General features: G+C 43.6%; 1 protein-coding gene and 1 long non-coding RNA gene across 4 annotated transcripts in view; one reads left to right on the top strand and one right to left on the bottom strand.

The window, feature by feature from the left end:
* NUS1 (NUS1 dehydrodolichyl diphosphate synthase subunit) overlaps window positions 1–19,519 on the bottom strand; it is a 28,910-nt gene extending 9,391 nt beyond the window's left edge. For 2 of the 3 annotated variants that reach the window (XR_010919429.1, XM_067546645.1), the window contains exons 1-3: window positions 18,771–19,519; window positions 10,104–10,226; window positions 2,553–2,705 (exon numbers count right to left, since the gene is read on the bottom strand). Coding sequence is in view for 2 of the 3 variants with exons in the window: in XM_067546645.1 (XP_067402746.1) it covers window positions 2,553–2,705; window positions 10,104–10,226; window positions 18,771–19,242 (748 nt within the window). In the remaining variant the exon portion in view is untranslated. Of the gene's footprint in view, window positions 1–1,852; window positions 2,312–2,552; window positions 2,706–10,103; window positions 10,227–18,770 lie in introns of those variants that run through there. The other variant, XM_067546647.1, reaches the window with a different exon arrangement.
* LOC137152117 (uncharacterized) lies at window positions 19,457–20,862 on the top strand. The gene is made up of 2 exons (XR_010919430.1): window positions 19,457–20,176; window positions 20,705–20,862. It is a non-coding gene; the product is annotated as an uncharacterized lncRNA (long non-coding RNA).

Genomic DNA, 20,862 nt, shown 5'->3' with positions numbered 1-20,862 from the left:
CATACTCCCCTCCTAAATATACTCAACCCCCCTCCCGCACACACTCTTCTATGAGCTGTATTAAGTGCTTTTAAATCTATGCACATTTGCTAACGATGCCATGTAGTTTTCTACTAGATAGCTGTGCTTTTTGTACAGTATTGTAGCACTCAAATATAGAATAGTTTGATGTTTCAGAAGATGTGAATAAAGTAATTTGTCCATTAGAATCAAGAATCACAGAACCTTGTTTTAAGTTAGTTATATTGTAACAGTCTGTGGTTGTTCACCAAAAGTTTACCACAATTAAATAAAACAATCATACAGGATAACATCAACACATCTAATCCAGTACCTTGCTTTGAGTAACTGCCTTTGCCAAAAGCTTCCAAGAACAAAAAAGCTCAATGTTTCTTTCATGGTGCAATTCCCTAACACAGGAAGAACAGTTCCTTTTGACTCCAACTGGTTATTAGCTTATATCCTGAAGTACTAGGATTGACAGTCCTTGTGATTTTTAATTCAAGCTCAGGTTTATAGTGAATACTATTCTTAATTACATAAGCTAAGTAACTCTGTAGAGATTTTTCAGTAAATTGAAATTGGCATATCTTGTTCTACCAGTAGATTAAAGGATACATAAAGGCAAGGAAGGTTGCCCAGCCTGCACTTAAGAAACTACTTGTACCAGCTAACAAGGATGAGACATTGCTAATTCAAAAGCTTGTTAGTGTGTAGAATTCAGACTACGATCTTATGTTTATTTCATTTGGTAACTACTTTTAATCTTTTTACACGTGCCACTTATCACTTAAAATCTATTTTTTGGTCATTAAACTTGTTTAATGTTTTATATCATAAGCAGTGTGTTTTTGAGTGAAGTGTTTAAACTAACCGCTCAGTAACAAAAGCTGATGCACGTTCCTTCTACTCTGAGGGAAGGGTGGAGTGGATAATAATCTCCACTGGTCAGGCTTTTTGACCAGAGTAGACAGTATAGTCCTGTGGCCCTGGGCTGAGGAGCCAGCATGGAGCACCTCTAGTGTTGGTTCATGGGTGGCTGGAAATCATTCACTGAACTAAGATGGGTGTGGTCCCTGCTTGTGCAGAGCTGTGTAAGTGCAGTACCTGTCAGACATTTGTGACTTTTCATAGCATCACAGTGAGAGAGGGAGTCCAAGCAGGTCAGACACAGGGCTTAGCGGTATCCCAGCTACCAGGCAGTACCCCAGGGGTTCTGCATACCATCACAGGCAGGGATAGCTGATATTTGTTATCTGTACTATCGTAGCACCTCGGAGCCCTAATTATGATCTCATTATGCTAGGCTCTGTACAAATAGAGCTAAAATATTGTCCCTGTACTAGATATCTGTGTCTAGTTTGTCCAATTAAAGACTTTCTACTCCACTAAATTTGAATTCAGATTTGAGAAGAGATTAAATTTCCCCCCTAAAAGCACGTTTAAATCACTACCTCCCTTCCTCTGTTACAGATACCATCAGTAACAAGCATGGTAAGTGGCAGCAACTGCAAATATTAGAGTTTGTCTCCACTGCAGAAGAGACTCAAGTTAGAATTCGATTCCACAAAATACCCCTTAACTCAAATGCTGTGGTGCTTTTACTTTGAGCTGGGTAGGGGTATGTGTTAACATGAGCTGTAGCCTAGCTCATCAGCTGCTCATACAATCATACTGTGCTGCTGCGTGTTATTCTGTAGTATGGCTGCTCTCACTTGAGACAAATTAATTTGAGAGAAATTAACCTGGAGTATAGATAATTTAAGTTGACTCAAATGTGAAGAAAGCCTTTAATATGTTCAGCTGACTCAGTTGCACTTCTCTCCTTCCTTCAGAAGGAAGGTTGTTTGAACACCCCATAAAATACACTAAGATATGAAGACTGGTGTTGGAAAGGCTATACAGGACACAGATAAGAGGAAGACTTGGAGGGGAGGAGTTAAATTGAGCTTTGAAGGCATAGAAGAGACCGACGTTGAAGGTGAGAGGAAGCCAGTGGAATATAATATTTTCAGAGTAGTCTGCAAAAAAGTTTAGCAGCAGCATCTTCAAATGGGGCAAACGGAATGAAATTTTTCTAATAGAAATTTTGCCAAACATTTGGGGGGGGTGTCCTCAAATGATTTTCAAATTCAGCAAATAGTTTTGGCTGAAAAATACTAAAGTTTTTTGCAGTGTCTACGTTTTATCAAAATGTCATTTCAGTCAACATATGAAAGGTTGTCTAATTATTTGTTTAGTTGAGGAAAAATGAAAATTCCATTCAGTTTAAAATGAACGATTTTTCCCCTCAGATTTTTCAGTTCAGCCGCTGAAATAAAAAAAAAATCCAATCACTTGCTCAGTTCTGTGACAGAAACATGAAAAATGTTATGATTTAAACTAAATATCATAATGTGAGCAAAGGTTCTAAAATGGTCATCAATACTGAGCAGAATATCAAATCCAGATGTAAATCCAGTGCCACTCTGATCCAAATATGCCTATTACAAATTGACTTATTAGCACATAGTATTCCTCGCCCTCTGCCCCAGGCACAATATAATACTTACTACTTAGTAAGTTGTCTAAAACATTCACATCCAGGTCTGTACATTTTCTTTGCTGCTGTGCTACCAACTGGCAAAAGTTCTGAGCAGCTCTCACTATGTCTGCTTTTCCATCTTCTGGGGACAGCACCTTCAATGTAGACTGCCAATTTAAAACTGCAAGTACAAAACACAAAGTAATTTTAAAAGCAAATGACCTTTTGCAGGAAAGATTATTTGTTTACAGTTCTTGGATATTGATGAACTATTCAGAAAAGAGGGACAGAGATGCAAGTTTTTGTATCAATAGCAAAGTGTGCACATCTTGAAATACCACATTTTAAAAAGCAATACACTGTGTACAAACATGTACATCAGAATTACATCTTTTTAAAAGTTTATGATGTTGATAGTCTCCAGGTTTGTTAACTTTGCATTTCCTACAATTTGACTGTAGGACATCTTACAGAGATCTTGTAAGAACCTAAAAGCCTACCAGTTATAATTTAAGAGTGTCATTAGTCTTCAACCAGTTTCTAGGGCAAGGCCACTCCAGAAGTTTGCATTGGTTCTTGCTGCATGTGACTGCTGGAAGCACTCTACCAGAAGGCTATGGCATTGGGGAGGGCGGGAGGGAGACAAGGGGGAGAGAATGGAGTGATCACCTGGGCTCCAAATGAAGTAATAAACAAGAGTGAAAAATGTAAAGCATATCCATAAAAACCAGAAGGATAAAAGACAAATGAAAAATCAGAACAGACAAAACCGAGGGAGCAGCAAAAAAACAAAAATCAGGGAGGTAGGAAGTGGCAATTCCAGATATGACATAATGAAACATGGGTGAAAGGCACAGACAGGATCTTTAAGAAATCTGTAATACTTTTATGATTTTAAAATACGTGGCTGGAAGTAACTGCTTCCCAGGAGTCTTTGAAAAAGCTATAAACAGAGAAATTAAGAAAGAGAGAGACAGACAGGGGTTATGATGCTACTAGGGAAGCCACTAGTTTTTAGTCTGTATCACCAGATTAAGTAAAAGGAACAGATGAAGGCAAGGTACTTCCCATGCTGCAAGTCACAAGCTTCTTACTAGTTGATGTACTTGTCCCATTTTTGAAAGACACTACTACTTTCCACATTTTTTGTCAGGGGGTGAATAAAGATGTTCAATCAAAAGTTCATCCATGGAAGGGCAAACTTTGTAGTAGACTTCAACTGGTTTCTTGCATCCAGTGCATTTACCGAAAGAACCTGGAATACAGCTCTGAATCATTAAATATGCTTTGTATGGTGTGTAACAGACTATATTATTTAGGTTCTCATACTAAGCCACAAACTACATGCTGGTAGTCATGAAAAGCTATGTGGTCAGATAGTGCTAGCTCTCCTGGTTTTCAGCTGCTTTCAAGGATGTTTGTGTTTTTCAATGCAAAGGATAGCTTGGAGACTTGCAGAAGCATCTGGAAAAAGATGGGACCAGCATATCTATCCCTGAACCTTAAGAGAAACAGGATTACAACTATCACTTGGCTGGACTCTTACTCTTCAGTACAAGGCAGGTTTCAATTCCCTTAGCTCTCAAAAGCATATCTCTTGCAACATATACAGATTAGACTGAGACTGATGCCAGTGCCTCACTACCCCTTGTCAGCAACATTTGATTTCAACTTCTCCATAAGAAGAAAGAGGTCCCCATAATTTAAGGGTAAGACACCCAGAGAATGTTTAGTAGAATGAGATGTGTACACTCCCAAGGACCTCAAGGTAGCCCAGGGATCCCTGAAGCAGTGCCAAGTGTCATCTCTCTTGTCCATGAACAAGACTCACCTGTCAAAGTGCAAGTTCTCAATGGCTTGCTGGATATCCAGAGCCATCAGGTGTGCAACCAAGTAGTCCTCCTCATAGTTACCGCTGAGGCCATGACCCTGGCTGAGATGTCTGCAATGTCAATGGCAGATCGCAGGGATGTTCTGGCCATCAAGCAGCCTTCCGCAACAAATGCCCAGAACTGCTCTCATGAGGCCTTGGGCAACTTGTCCCCAGATTCAGCAATGGCTGACAATTGAGGAACTGCTACTTGGCCAGCAAAGCTTGTTGATTAGTGATTCTCATCTGTACAGACGATGGAGGTATAGATCTTCCTGCCCAGCAGATCCAGCTACTTGCAATCTGTTCTGGGGGGAGGACACATGAACCTACCTTGTCATTTATCGCTGTTATAAACCAGGGAATTCAGGGCTGGGTGGAAATAGAACCTCCCAAATTCCCGCATAGGAACAAAGTAGTGTTTTTTTTGTGCATTTCACCACTAGCACCAAGGACGGTATACTCCACAGGACTGTCGCTGGCTTGAGGAGTGCATCACTGATCAGGAGGCCACTCTCCCAGGGACGGCAGGCTGTAAAACATCCATCAGTTTGCTTGGGTTTTCTTGGAGGAACTCTGCCTGGATGCCCAGGAATGCAGCTATGCTATTTAAGAGATCCTGGTACACCTTCAAGTCCTTCAGGACAGAAGGGAAGGATGAGCCAGGCAACACAGCATTGTCCAGTGAGGAGGACAAGAGTCCTGCTGAGCCAAAAACCAGCTCTTGCTCCTGGGAAGATGTATCCACAGGGAGGAACACTACCAATGCCTAAGTCTGCAGCTGATAAAAAGCCACCATTGACCTGGTGGTGACTTTGGCTTTGAGCTGGACAAAGAGCAGGATCTCTGAATGAGGAGCATTCCACTGAGTCCAAGGCCACTGATATAGGTAGGACATTGGTGGCCATTATGGGCCAGGCCAGGGACCTCCACCCCACCACAAGGGGCACACCTACCCTAGGAGCAAACACTTAAAAGATAACAATGTGATAAGCAACAGGCAGCAGGGACTTGTCAAGAACAAATTGCGTCAAACCTATCTATTAGCTTTCTTTGACAGGGTAACAAGCCTTGTGAATGGGATGGGGAGAGCAGTAGATGTGGTATATCTTGACTTCAGTAAGGCTTTTGATACTGTCTCACATGACCTTCTCAAACAAACTGGGGAAATACAACCTAGATGGAGATACTATAAGGTGGGAGGGGCATAACTGGTTGGAAAATTATTCCTAGAGAGTTATCATGAGCGGTTTTCAGTCAAGCTGGAAGGGCATATTGAGTGGATCCCACAGGGATCAGTTCTGGGTCCGGTTCTGTTCAATATTTTTATCAATGATTTAGATAATGGCATAAAGAGTACACTTATAAAATTGGCGGACAACACAAAGCTGGGAGGGGTTGCAAGTGTTTTGGAGGATAGGATTGAAACTCAAAATGATCTGGACAAATTGGAGACATGGTCTGAAGTAAATAGGATGAAATTCAATATGGACAAATGCAAAATACTCTACTTAGGAAGGAACAAATCAGTTGCACACATACAAAATGGGAAATGACTGTCTAGGAAAGAGTACTGCAGAAAGGGATCTGGAGGTCACAGTGGATCACAAGCTAAATATGAGTCAACAGTGTAACACTGTTGCCAAAAAAAAAAACACCCCAAACCTCATTCTGTGGTGTATTAGCAGGAGTGTTGTAAGCAAGACACAAGTAATACCACACTGATTAAGCCTCAAATTGGAGTATTGTGTCCAGTTCTGAGCACCATATTTCTGGAAAGATGTGGACAATAGGAGAAAGTCCAATGAAGAGCAACAAAAATGATTTAAAAAGTCTAGAAAACATGACCCTTAAGGGAAGATTGAAAAAACTGGGTTTGTTTAGCCTGCAGAAGAGAAGACAGTGGACATGGTAAATTTTTAAGTTCATAAAAGGTTGTTCCAAGAAGGAGGGAGAAAATTAGTTCTGCTTAACCTCTGAGGATAGAACAAAAATGTGCTTAAATTGCAGCAAAGACGGGTTAGGTTGGACATCACGAAAAACTTCATAACTGTCAGAGTAGTTAAACACTGGAATAAATTGCATAGGGAGGTTGTGGAATCTCCAGCACTGGAGATTTTTAAGATCAGGTTAGACAAACACCTGTCAGGGATGGTTTAGATAATACTTAGTCCTGCCAAAAGTGGAGGGGACTGGACTAGATGACCTCTCAAGGTTCCAGTCCTACAATTCTATTATACTTGTCCATTGGTAGTCCCTTGAGTTCCTCAAGTCATGTGCAGTGGGAAGATGACGACTCTGAATCAAAACCCTGGGATCTTGGCAACATGGGCTGAGCAACATGTGAGGGAGCCAACAGGTGATCAGATTCATCAGACAATGAAGACTGTACCGTCAGTACTGAGCATGCCGGTGCCACAGGTAGTGTCAGTCCCAGCACAAACCCTGGTACTGGAGTGTCAAGTGTGATGAGAACTACCATGGGAGCACTTGCAGTGTCGAATGTGGTGAGGCTGAAGAGGGTCCCAGGGCTGAGATCCCATGCATCAATTCTGGTACCGGCTCCATTCCCACCACAGGAGAGGGAGTGTCTGGATGCAGTGCCAATGATATCGAGGTTCACTGGTTTGCTAGCGACCATAGGTGGCACAGCCCTGGGAAAGTCCTGAACTAACAATGCCACTGGGACTGAAATACATAAGAGGTCTGTGGCTGCTTGATACATTGACAGCATGGACATAGTTGGCACCAGCATCTCCCTTTTCAGTATCAGACTTAACAGATGCCTGGAGGCCAAAACCAGAGTCAACAGCACTGGGTTTCTACCTTCCCCACTCGGTACCGGGGAAGGGTCAGAGATACCTGCACCACCCTGCACACCAAAAACAGGCCTGTACCAGTCTGTGCTTTTCCTGGGGAAGGCAGAAGAGTTGCCCCGTGACCTTGAGTAGTCCCAACTAGTGTTATGAGACCTCTTTCTTGGCACCAGCAACAGAGAACGACTCCTGTCTGTTTGACGAGGCGCCTGCACTGGAACAAGAGGCAGCAGCGCTCTCCAAGCGTGAGGGCAAGCTTTAGCCTCGACACCAGATTAGACTGCATGGCCTGTTCAAGCAAGTGCTGCTTGAGGTAAAGATCCCATGTCACCTGAGTTTCCTTTTTAAATGGATTTACAGATTGAGCAGTGCTCTTTAAGGCGGACCTTACAGAGGCAAAGTAAGCACTGCATGTGAGGGTCGCTGTTGGAGACCACCCTTCCACATGGACAATGCTTAAACCCCAGTGAAGGCATCACCGGGGAACACTAACACTAACTATATACAATAAACTAGTCTAAGACTAAATGTGAGGTTGTGAGACTACAACCACACAGAGCTCCGACTCCAGCCACAGGTGGTGAGAAGGAACTGAGGGGGTGGAGGTGGTGCCACCTCTCATAGCCAGGGAAGGAGTCACAGCTACGAGCGCTGCCCCTGTACGGGTACCGCCAGGTGAAAGTCTTCAGCTCTGATGTGCGGGGTGCGCACACACTTCAGTGGAATATACATCTGCATCTACTAGAAGAAGAATTAGCTAGTCTCTAAAGATACTATACTAACTGAGCCTCATTTTCTGAAGTGCTGAACACTCAGCAGCTCCCCCTGACGTCACAATTCCTATTGTTCAAGAGGACAAAGGCACTGGCAGCCAGCTTAAATGGGGCTCACCTGCCTTGGCCTCCAAGAGCCAAAAATTACAGCTAAGGGCCTGCCCTACATGAGGAAACAGAGACAAGAGTAAGAATCCAGCCAATGATACTTAGGGCAAATCTACGCCACAAAATTAAATTTAAGTTACATTGACTTACAGCCACCACAGTAATTAAACTGCTTTTGCAGGTCCACATTACACTGCGTCAGGGGGAGTGCTTGCACCAATTTAACTGCCAGTGTGGGGCATTGTGGAATGGCTTCCTAAAGGCAGCAACAGTCAATTAAGCAATGCAGTTTTTACACTGACACTGTTGCCCTTAGTACCACCACCTAACCACTACGCCTCTCACAGAGGTGGAGTTATTAAGTCAGTGTAGTGGGCAAGTTACATTGGTGGGAGCTGCATTTTAGTGTAGACCTTTACAGAGTTAGGGCAATGTAAGCTGCCTTACGTCGACTTACCTAAGTTCTAGTCTACACAACAGAGTTAATGAACAGACATGTTATCTAGCACAAATATTACATTGACGAGAGAAAGGAAACTAATGCTGCAGTTTGAAACCAAAGTCACCAACAAGACTTAGACGTGCTATTTCCAAGAGAGGAATAGCTAAAGGAGCAGTTGGAGAAGCAGCAGCATCTAGATATGAGGAACATGACACTCGTCGTTAGCGTGTCTGCACTACTGCAAAGGGAAAATGAGATTGTCTTGTTGCCAGTCTTTATACACTGAAAATCTGAGGAACTCCTGCTGAATTAATGTTTATTTTATTAATCTTATAACGGCACAAGACACAGAATTTCATCCCAGAATTCTTGCAGTGGAGGAAATAGAAAACTTATGTCTACTTCTGCACAACTGCCAATAAAGAGAAACTTCTGGGGCAGCTGCTAGCTGGCACATTAAAAGAAATGTAATCCTTCTCTCAGGAAGTCTTCTAACGCAGTACTGCAGATCTAGTGAGAGAATCCTGTAAGAGTGTAGAGAACTGAATGACAAGCAGTAAAACTGATTTTAAAATTATAGGGTCTCACATTCACAATAGTCGGATAAAATTTGCTGACAATACTTTTAAAGTAGCATCCTCTGTTTGGCAAGTGGCATTTAAAAGTACAGTATTGTATTTGTCTTTACAAATGCACTGTTTGAGTAGTGCTATAATATTGTTAGCCAGGCAGTATACCGTTGGAATACCAAAGTTATATATCCCATCAGCCAGTTGCCCTTGGCAGCAGCTTACCCAGTGCCTTAAACACACTTTCAGAGATTTTTATACACTGAGGCCTTCGGTTACAGGCTGCCCCTCTTTCACATGGAGATATCTACCTTATCAAGAAAGCAAATATGTTTAGGAATGTCAGCTAGTTAGCGGAGTCAGAAGAACTGATTCCTAATATTTTATGCTAAAATAATGTCTTCCTGTTAATTGTGGAACAGGAAATATTCTGTAGATTTGTTTGTATATGCTAAATTGTGAAAAATAACCTTATAGTGGACATTCCTGCACTTCCTTCCTGGGTCCCCTCATGCTTCAAGAGGAAGTTACTGTTGCAGGCAGCAGTGGCAGAGCTTCCATTGACTCTTCCTCTCTTCCCTTGCAGGGGTAAAGTACACATTGCAATGCTTGCTCTGACATCCCTCTCATACCCAGAACTAGTTAATGTCACATAAAGAGAAGAGCCTTGCCAGCATGCAAAAAACAAGCAAGAGTGAATATGCAGGTGACCACTCCCCTGTGAAATGAGCTTATTATGTCCTCCTCATCCCTACAGCTAACTTTAAAGTGTTAGCACACATATGGACAGATAAGTGTAAGAGTATTTTCTTCCACTAATAATTCTCACAGATTACGAGGAAAACAGGTCCCTTAAATTAGTTACAAACATTCTGGTCACCCACTTTAATGCGAGGGGCTAAGGAAGGAAGGGGAGGGAGTGAGGAATGCATATAGGAGGATACATAGACTGCAATGAGCAAGCCACTGGTTCTCTTAGGGCCCTCACACCATAATCCTACCTTGGTCCGTTTTGTCTTGATTTGCAAATTCCACTGTGTATTTGGAGCAATCTAGACCCAAGAGTTCCTGCTGCTGTTTTAAAATTTCATCCATCAGCCTTGCATTATTCCTCTTGAAGATACCTTAAAAAAAAACCCACAACAAAAACATACAAGTCACTTCAGTTTCCACTTTTTCAGAAAGATTGTTATGAAAATAAAGAGAGAAGAAACAGGCAGTAAACACTAGCCTCAAACTAGATTCCACAAGGTCAATAAACAAATGAAGCAGATAATACTACATAAATCTGGCTTCATGATGACCTTGGAAGAGAATAAAGTTAACTACATACAACTTTACATCTGGTGTATGCTGCTATTACTCTTGGCATGGCTGAACCAGTGAGCAGTGACATCTGATTGTTTTTTAAAAAGCAGAAGACTGCCACTTCACTGCTAGAAAGCTCTGTCTAATTCTATGACTAATTTGCCATTTACAGGTCAGATGTAAATTAGAGATGGAGAAGAGGTACAAAAAACGCAGAAGCCAGACATTCCCATGTTCTGGTACTAGCCTTGCACCAGCTCTCTTTGTGGCCTAAGACAAATCAAACTTTGCATCAGGACTTGTCTAGGCAAATAGTACATGGCAAACCGAGCTGTAAAGCTACAGTGCATAGCATGCTCATACATTTTAGCTTTGCACCCCAGCTTGCTTCATGCTAACTTCGTCTAGACACCCACTCAAGTCTCTTATCCCCTGAAATGTTTACCTCTTACATATGTTTACTAGCTTTACAAGAATCAATGTTTGTAAAGTATGCTATAGTTTAAGTTATGCAAGATGTAGCTAGGGTAGATGAACATTAGAGGCAACAAGAACAATTATGACTTTTACAGTTAGATTTCATAGTCAATATCACAGTACAGGCTAATATATATTACAGCATATTGGGATCAACAAACTCTGACACTTGGAGAATATTATTGCTAATTTTATTATAAAAAAAATAATTGTTCAAAACTTCATTAATACTTAAAGATGATTAACAGTGCCTCACCTCATACCCTTCTAGAAATTCAAGTGCACCTATACTTCACTCTATTTCTTGGTTGTTAGAGGTTTTAGAACACACTAACCCCAGCCCACAACCTTAACTCTGTTCCTAGGAGCTGGCATGAGCCACTGAGGGTATAATGAATGTATGTTTCAGACAGGGCTACTCTACAATAAGCACACATGCCTAGCAATGATGGAGTAAAGTTTGCCATTTTATGTGGTGTGGAGTGTCCTACAGAATTGTATTCTTTCATTCATCTACATAAACTCCAACTGCTCTTGTGTTAGGTACAGCTGCATTGACTGGATTACTTGCAGTAGTTTACCACAGCTCACACTGTAATATGAGGAGAGGTACATCTACACCCAAAGAGATCATGCACCCTTAATTTCTGTGCTGAGTTATGTGGGTTGCACGAGCAGAAAGGCATAACAGTGAATTCTTGCTGTGGGGTTTTGTAGAACTCTGATTCCATATGACACTGCACTTCAGGGGAGAGGTAAGTGCAGGCAATGTTTTCAAGAGACTAAGATAAGGGTCAAGGAACAGTAACAACTGACAACTCTGGAGCTGTTTGAGCAGAACAGATTAAGTACAGGCCAGGCATAGCCAGTTGTGTTCACTAAGCCTGCTCTACATGCAGAGTTTGCCTTAGTGAGGACAGAGATTCGCCTACTGTACCCATGAACTGTGGCCCCATATCATATGGAAAGATAATATGCTATTTGTCTGTCAGGGTGGGGCAGGACTTCATTCCCAGGGTAGGGCTGATGTATACCTTAAAGCTAGTCTACACTTAAAACTTACAGTGGCACAGCTGTATTGGTGAAGGCTTGGTGATCAGCATCCACGGGGACATAAAATCCCTCCTAACATCACTCTCTCCATCTTGGTCCTCTGTTTCTGCTAATGAATTAGCTTCCTTCCGTTAAGGAGCATTTCTCTTAAAATGCCTCGGGTACCGTTCTGCCCAGACTCCTCCACAGAGAAATGTCCATGTTCCAACATCCCACTGATTTCAGGGCACAGAGGTTACTCAAAGTCAATGGCCATGCCTACAGTAACCTCACTTCCACCACAGAGAGCTGTTTAATAAGTCAGTTTTAAAACGTAGAACATTTTGGCAAATTCTTTTTCTTTCTTTTTTTATTATATATATATATAATATATATAAAACATGCATCCAGCACCTTTAAAGGTAGTTTTATTTAACTAAAAACAATTTGAAAATGTGAATGCATTTAAATATTTCCCTTTTGACAATGTGTTAAAATATATCTAAGCAACATATATTCCATATAAGGAATATCCTCCAGCTTTATTTGCTATTTTCTACATAATTTTCAGTTATTCATTTTTAATGATTCATTTAAAACTCATGACTTCGATGTCAGCTCATTAGTTTTCTGTGGTAAGAGGTCAGATGAGTTTTGGAATGCAAGAATACTACACAGCTGCAGCAGTAATAGCAGGTTTGGTGACAACATAGGTTCTATTGAAATGCAGCCTATTTAGAAGTATATAAGATGCTAATATTTTAGGCTTATTTCTGACAGGGAAAAGATTGCATTCAGCTGTGTGTCACAAGCTAATTTAGTCAACTGCAAAGACCCTGGACTCTGTAAAATGCCTCCACCCCTGTTAAAAGTCTTTCATATAATTTTCAGAATGGGCTAAGTTTATAAACAAGCAATAGTTATATAGTACACAGTTCCTAAATAGACAGTTATTTGTGCATTTTTTGCTAGGGCAAACATTTGTTATGGAAACAAGAACAAGAACTTGGAGACACAACAGTGACTACAAATTAGTAAGGCGAGCGTGCAGCAGCAAACTCAGTGATCTTTCCCTTCTAGTTTTATTATTCCTGTCTGGGCTATTCTTAAGGGAAAGTTTAACCTGTTAAATATTTGATGAAAACTATTTGACCACACCAAATGTGTGAATAATCTTATTGAAACTTAAGACATTTCAGTCAAGAATGAGGGGAAAGAGTACCATGCTTTCCCCAATGCCCATTAAAAAGAAAAATCTCTAGACAAGCTAAATATAAGCATTGTGAAACTTGTCACAATCATTAATAGCTCTTGAAAAATGCACTAATTCATAACCTGGTTCAAGTAAGTAAAGCTTGAAAAGTCACTACTGTGAATTTTCTAAGAAAGACTCTTCCAAACTGGGATAAGGAGCACTTGCTGGCAATTCACACAGCAGGCAGTCACATGGCATTGGCTCTCTATTCCAATTGCATCTTTGGTGTCTAATAGAAGGAAACAATTGTCTGAAAGAGATGCTGTTATTCAAGAGAACACAGAAGTATTCTGTAGGGGCTTGAGCTACCAGCAGGACTGAAGTGCCCAGGGAAGGAGATAAGGCAGTAGGCATTATTGTCCCTGGAAGCAAAGGGAGAAAAGAAACAAGTGGCAAGGGCAAGGGCTCATGGGGTTGGAGAGAAGAGGGACAAAACAGATAAATGAAATGAAAAGCTGGGGTAGACTAACTTTCCCATTAAAATAAGCTTCATCAGTGTATTGTCTAAGACAGCTAAGAATAAAGGCTCTCAAAGTTACTCCTAAATCCCACATCTGCTCTTGATGGAATGTCAAGATAACAGTGACTTGTGAAAGTGTGAACCTGTACCTTCCCTAGAGATTTCAGACAAAGGTGCACTGGATACATGCCATTGCAGCTATCTTCTCTCCCTAGCTAAGTGAGTGTGAAGACATTCAGGCACAGGAACATCAAATTCATAACAACTCCATGTATATTTAATTGATCCAAAATGGCTCAAGTCAGAGAAAAACAGAGTCACTAACAGACTGTTTGACAATCCAAATGATACAGGAGTAAAAAGCAAACATTTCTCTTTCAGTATTGGGCTTTGTTACCTCCTCACCTCCCCAGATGCTGTTCATAGGGCTTTCAAAAAAAGGCAGACAGAAGCAAAAGTTAAGCTGTTCATTAGAAATTTGGGTCAAGCATTAAGTACAACTGGCCTTTGTTGAATATAGCATTGAATAAACAAAAGTCTACAACTCAGACATTTGGCAAAGGCAATGGCTACCAGAAGTGAAACCTTCAGCTAGAGGTGATAAGAGTATGCTCCTAAGCCTTCTCCCATAAATTTGATTGATACCAGATTCAAATTCCAAGGATCAGCAAGTTCCTAGATGGTATGGGATAAGTTTGTCACACCTCCTAAAAAGAGCTAGGGGCACAGAAAAACAGATGTTTCACACAGATATGATAGGCTGAAGTAACAAAGAACACCTTCACACAGTTCCTGGGGATAACTTTGACAGAGGGAAGAAACCTAAGGTAACAGCAAACAGAGTAAAGGCCTATCTTGAACAGATGTTTTAAACCCCTTCTCTCTGGCCACATAACACATCCTAGTCTTTTGGGACTCCAAAAGGATAAGGCAGCCTGTGCTAGAAACCCAGTCATGCTGTCTGCTGAAGAGACTTTGGATGCAGCAACCAAAATCTGCTCTTATGGAAAAAGAACTTGACTCAGAGTGATTGAATGGGAATCTTAGGATCAGACTAGGTGATAAGAATCGGATCTGTCATGCCTACATTAGCTCTACTAATGTGACTGGCTCTTTCCTGACCCATCGTCCTCTACTCTGGGGATGAAAGAAAGCTAAGGGTGTGGAAGAGCCCCATTCCCTCAGGCCTTGTCTACACTACAAAGATAAGTTGACACGCATTAGACTGACTTACAGCCATCACATTCATTACACACTATCCTGCTTGGGTCTCACATACTCACCAGGAGCATTTCCACCAACCTAAGAGGGGCAGTGTGGGGAGCTGGGAGCCCAGCTGCCCCACAGGCTCCCAGGGGGCTGCCCTCTCCCCCCCTTGCCTCTCCAGCTCCCAGCCAGGAGTGGGGCCCAGCCTCCCGGGTTTCTCACCCACCCCCCTCTGGTAGCAGGGTCCAGCACCCAACTCTCCAGGGGAGTGGGGGAGGGCAGCTGGGCTTTAGCAGTCTGGCTTTCTTATCAATTTCATGGATCAAGCAGAGCCATGAAATTGACAAGAATGATAGCCAACAGCTGATGTAAGGAACAGACACTGCATCACCTAACTACACTGATATAAGCCCTACACCTCTCACTGAGGTGGTTTTATTATGGCAGCATAGCAGGGGAGTTACATTAGCAGGAGGAGCATTTCATTGTGTTCACCTTCATTCTTTTGTTGACAAAAGCTGACTTTTGTCAACAAAACTCTGTAGCATAGAACAGGCCTCAGTGTAAAAAGAAAGGCATCCAATCAATACACATTGTGGAGTCCTGCCTGCTCTTGAGCTAAACCTTGAAATATAAGTTGTAGTAAATGAGTGTGTCCAGATTGACCATTTGACATTTGTGAAGTGAGGTACTGAAACTCTCAGAGGCCTATTTATGATCATCTGCACCTTTCTGACTCACATCTGCAATGGTGATCTTTATACCTGCCGGCGCAGAGCAGACAAGGGTCATTCAATTCCAGATGCACTATTTGTACAAATTGAATACTTCCTGACACAGGTGACTGGACACCACCTTGTTCATGCATACAACACATTGCAATCATGTTGTCTGAGAATCTACACTAGTTACCTTCAGACCTATGGGGAAAGGGATTTGAGGGTCAGTCTAATGGTCTTCAGCTCCTACAAATTTGTGGAGCCTAGACTCAATATCTCCAAAGATTTAGAGTAAAAACCTAGATGTGATTCCCCAACCCAGAATCATTGAGAAGATGCCTTTCATTACAGTGTTATGGTAGCTGCACCATAGTTAAGGTTACATTACAGACTAATTTTGACAGAAGGATGGTGAATCGTTTTGTGAGTTTTGGTGAAAAGTGATTATAACCTTTGCCAAATTATGGATGGTTTGGTGTACGTTTTGAAGTTCTGGAAGTACGTAATAAGCAGTTAAAATAGCTGTTTGGGTATGTTTTTTCCCCTGGGCAAATCTCTCACTTTTCTTTTGGCTGGGGAGGGAAGGAGGTGGGATGGGGGTGGCGGGACCGGCACCACTATTGCAATAATGGGAAGTGTGTCTCCATCTGAAACCAATGAATTTTGATTATATGAGAAAAAAATGTTGCAGAGACTGCAGTATGGAGAAAGAACAAATGAAACCTGCCCAAATACCTCCATAGCTTAAGATAACAGGAAAGCTTGGAAACAGGAAACCAAGAGTTTGAATCCCCATGCAGTTAATTTTTCGTATTGACTATAGCCCTGATCTTCAACCTAAAAAATTATTCAACAGCTCTTCCTTAACTTCTTCTGCCCCATTCATCTTTTAAATGCAATTGAGAGCTTATGCAAAGTTCATTGCAGAGACCAGAGCCTAGGTCTTGAACATGAGCAATATCACTCTTATTCACTATACTCCAGTGCCTTCCAGAGAGTTATTAAGCCAGTTCTGGTTTCCTTGTTTTAACCTTTCTCCCCCACCTTTACACCCACTCCTACATTCCTCTCCCTGGGGATAAAATCCAGGTTTCCTAATCACCAATATTTCATGTTTGGCTAGTATATAATTGTGTAACTCACCGTGAAAGTATGTGTTAAGTAATTCTTCAATCTACAGTGGATCAGTCTAGAAAGGGGCTAGCAATTACTCCTGTAGTTCAAGTAGTAAGGGTCTAAGCTAAGGGCATTGTTAAAGTTTTGCATTAAATCCAAGTTTGATGAAGTACAGTACTTAATACTTCAGGGGTAGATGTTGGAAATGGAAGTGACAGTCTTATGGAGCATGTTAAGGTAACACTGTACATAACATGAAGGTGAAATTCTTAATTTTCTTTTAAAAGTTTTATACTACAAATTTCTTACTTTTTTAAAATAAAAACTCAATGCTTTAAAGTCTGGATAACCATCCATTTCCATACTCCTAGATCTCTTTGCACAACTGACCATGAGAAACTTCTATCCCACCTGATGGAGGTGGGAAGAGTCCAGGGAAATGCACTAAAATGTTCTGAACCCTTCTTGAAGTGACTCATCTAAAAGATAATGATTGAAAGTTACATATCCACCACCACCAGACTTCTTACCCACATAGCACTTCAGAAAGAACTGATCCTTGTGGGACTATTTAAGATCTACATACAGCGATCAAAACTGGTGAGGAGTCAGAGAAATCATATGTAGATAGCAAAAAGTTCTATCCATCGTATCATATAACACTACTGTAATCAAAAACACTTTGAAGAGCCCTTCAGTGCAGTGCAGTCTCCTTTGGCTGAAGATAAATTGTGGGGCAAGTCAGTCTGCAGTTTAGCTTTCACACAGCAAAGTTTTACTTGTGTATGCGGCTATCTCCAACTATCTAGAGGACTCCAACCTAGCCCCGCAGATGATTTAGCTAGCATTAGTAATAGATGCCTATCATCTCCAAGCTGGACTAGAGCTGCAGTCTAACTGGGAACGAAGCTAGCAGGCATCAAGAAACTTTAAATAGTAATGCTGTTTCTGTACATGTCCTCAGCAACACATGACAGCATGCGCACACTGTCCTCTGCTCACTGCACTGGCTTCCCATAAAATACATCTTGAATTTCCTGTCTCTCTAGTCAAGAAATCCAATAGTTTGGGCTCAGAATACCTAACCATCTTTCAACAGCTCCAGTCCTCCAACACACGGCTGTTTACTACAAACATAAAGCTCATCAATGCAGGAAACTAACCTTTTTCAAGGGGTGAGCCACGGCTGAATCTTCAGCAGGATCTAAGACCAACCCCAAATCTCACCACTATGTTCTAAACTCATGGTGCACTTACTTGATCGTATCTTCATCAATATAGAACATAGCACAGTACATGTAAAAAATTTAATAAAATAAAGTTTAAATAAAAAATGCACACCTTTCCCCCTTAGAGGAGGGCAGAACAAACAATCATTTGAAAGAAATGCTAGTTACATTGCTTAAACTTCTGAAAGGTGCTCAGACACAATAGTAAAGAACACAGAATAAGCTTACAGAATAAAACCATAAACCAAACAAGCAAGTCCATTTCCCAGCAGTAAACCTGAAGCTTTCCCCACAGAGTAGCAGAGGCCTACGGCACCAATTCCTACAGAATCCAAGTTCCCATTTAAATAACTTGAGTCATAGACTATGGATCATCATCTCATGTGAACGAATGCTGCCCGGCCCTCCCGAGTTAGCAGGCACAGAAGTACCGGGTCTCTGCTGCCACTTGGCTCTTCCTCAGGCAGCAGATCAGAGCCAAGGGATCTGTCTGATGGTTTTACAGCTGCTCCAAGAGCCAGGCGGGCAGCCAGGACCAGGGGTGGGCACGGAGTTATTCATGGAGGGAGCTAAGCCGGTTGGTAGCAGCCCCGCCCGGGAGTGCAGGGGGAGGTGGAGACACCCAGGCCCCGCAGCCAGCGGGCTCTGGGGAGGGCAGGCCCGTGAAGGTCGTGTCTCTAACGCCGACTAGCCAGAGAAGTCCCCAGACAGGACACAGCTGGGCCGGGCCTCCCCCTGCATCTCGCTCGCTGCCCCGGGCCGAGCCAACCCCCGCCGGGCTCTATGGCGCCCCGGGCCCGTTACTGAGCACGGGACGGGACGGGGGGGGGCGCCCAAGGCCTCGCCCTCTGCCCCCCTGCGCTCACCTTGGTGGTCGTAGACGCTGACGTAGGAGATGCCCACCGCCATGCACCACACCACCAGGCTGGCCATGTCCGCGTAGCTCGGCTCCTCCTCCGTCACCACCAGCCCCATGTGCACCGGCAGCTTCTCCAGCGGCCGCCCGTCCCAGCGCCCGCGCCCGCGCCCGCCAGGTACCCGCCGCGCCGCGCCCGGCTTGTGGAAGGCGAAGGCCCCGGCGGCGGGCGCCAGGAGCGCGCAGGAGGCGGCGGCAGAGGCCGCCCGGCGCCACCAGCGCCAGAGCCACGAGCGGGGGCCGCCCCGCAACCGGCCGCGGAGCCACGAGAGCAGCGCGCGCAGCAGGCAGAGCAGGGCGTGCAGCAGGCGCCACACCAGCTCGCACGCGCCGCTCATGGAGGGGAAGACGCGCGAGGCCGGGGCACCAGCTGAGCGGGGCGGGCGCGTGGGACAGAGGGCACGCGAGCGCCTCAGCCACATCGCGCGCCACGCAGCGTCATTTCCCCCCTCCCCCCGCGCCTTGGCTTGCCGTGCCTAGCCCAGCTACCGTCTTTCTCCTCACTGACACCACCTCACCCGCCCGGCAACGGCTACTAGCGCCGCCATCTTTGCACGCCGCCTACCGTACCCTCTGACCCCGCCGCCGCTGTGCTCCTATTGGCTAAAACCCCAGCGCCGTCGTCACTTCCGTGTGTAGTGGGCGAGAATGACGTGGCCCACCCCCCCCAGGTGACCGGAAAGGGTGGCGCTTAACGGGCCGGGAGGTGTCGTTGGGCGCAGGGTCCGGAGAGGGTTGGAGGGAGGCAGCGGTTCGGGGCACAGCGGCCCCTCGCGCTCTATCGGGAGGTGACGCGGGGCAGGCTCGCGCCGCCGCGCTGCGTTTTGTGCCCCCGGTTTTGCAAGCTGCGCAGACTCCCCCGGTCAGCGCCGCCCCCGCGACCCTGTGACTCAAATCCCCTCCACCCCCACTCCAGGCAAAGGGTGCAACTGAACCTGAGGTTCCCCCGGGGGGTGGCCTAGGATAAAAGCCTGGTGCAGCATTTTGATCCCTTGCCCTGGCTGGGTGCGGCAAGGCAGCTGCCTAAGTCATTCTCACAAGAAACCTCTTCCGCCTCTCGGCTGCTTGATGCCAGAAGAGGGGCTCCTGGCCCTGGGTCACTGTCGACCGTGAATGAGGCACCTAACTCCATGAGAAGAACAGGGCATTGGGGGCACCCTTACGTGGCTCCCAGCCTAAGGTGCTGTCTTTCGTGGATCATCACAATGCAATGATTTCCCAGGTCCTTGAAAGTTAGGTCTTGTAACACTTGAGCATTCGGGCCAAAGGCGCTTGTTTCTTTGATGAAAATGCTTTCGGATTGCATCAGTTTTTGGAGAAGCTATGATCCCCGTCCCACCCTGCAGTTTATTGAATGTAAGGTTTCTAAAGTCTGCCTCTTCCACCACCCACATCTCTGGTGCTTCTGTTTGTCTTCATTTCATTCTTAAATAATGTGCAATGCCCTGTACCTCATTGGCTACATGCTAACTTCAACACTTATATCAGTTTCTTAGCTAGTGTGGTCTGGAAATGAGGACACTAGAATATCATGTAAGAGACCAGTGTTCTGTCCTAGCTTACCAGAGTCAGGGGAACCTCAGGCAAAACGCATCATCCTGTTGTGCCTCAGTTTTCTCAACTGTAAAATGAGGATAATGATACTGACTTCCTTTAAAAAGCACTTAGAGAGAACAATGTAAGAGCTAGGTATTACTATTCAAATATTTTAGTAAATATGCCAAGATGTGCTTGTGCAATTATCCTAACACTCACTAAGGGTTAAAGAAAAAATCCCTTTCTAAAGAAAATGTACTAAAAGGGCTCCTTTTTAAAAATAATAGAAACTTGTGGCTGCTGATTTATGTCCATCATGCATGTTTTCCTCTTCAAATCTTGTCCTAGGAAACCAGTGTAGAGGATTGACAGAAAAAGTGTCTCAACTCAGACAATGGGGAAGAAGTGGATTAAAAAACCAAGTCATGGAAAAAGTTATAAACTGAAAAGAGCTTTTAAAATTATTTTAAACAAGTAATTTTATGGCCTCCTCTAGTTTGGTATTT

This window comes from Emydura macquarii, unplaced genomic scaffold, assembly GCF_026122565.2.
Source record: "Emydura macquarii macquarii isolate MOO-44397 ecotype Brisbane River unplaced genomic scaffold, CSIRO-AGI_Emac_v2 contig_1146, whole genome shotgun sequence".
In the NCBI taxonomy this organism is placed as follows: Eukaryota; Metazoa; Chordata; order Testudines; family Chelidae; genus Emydura; species Emydura macquarii.
The sequence above is the reverse complement of the archived record's forward strand: the minus strand, read 5'-3'. Positions and strand labels throughout refer to the sequence as shown.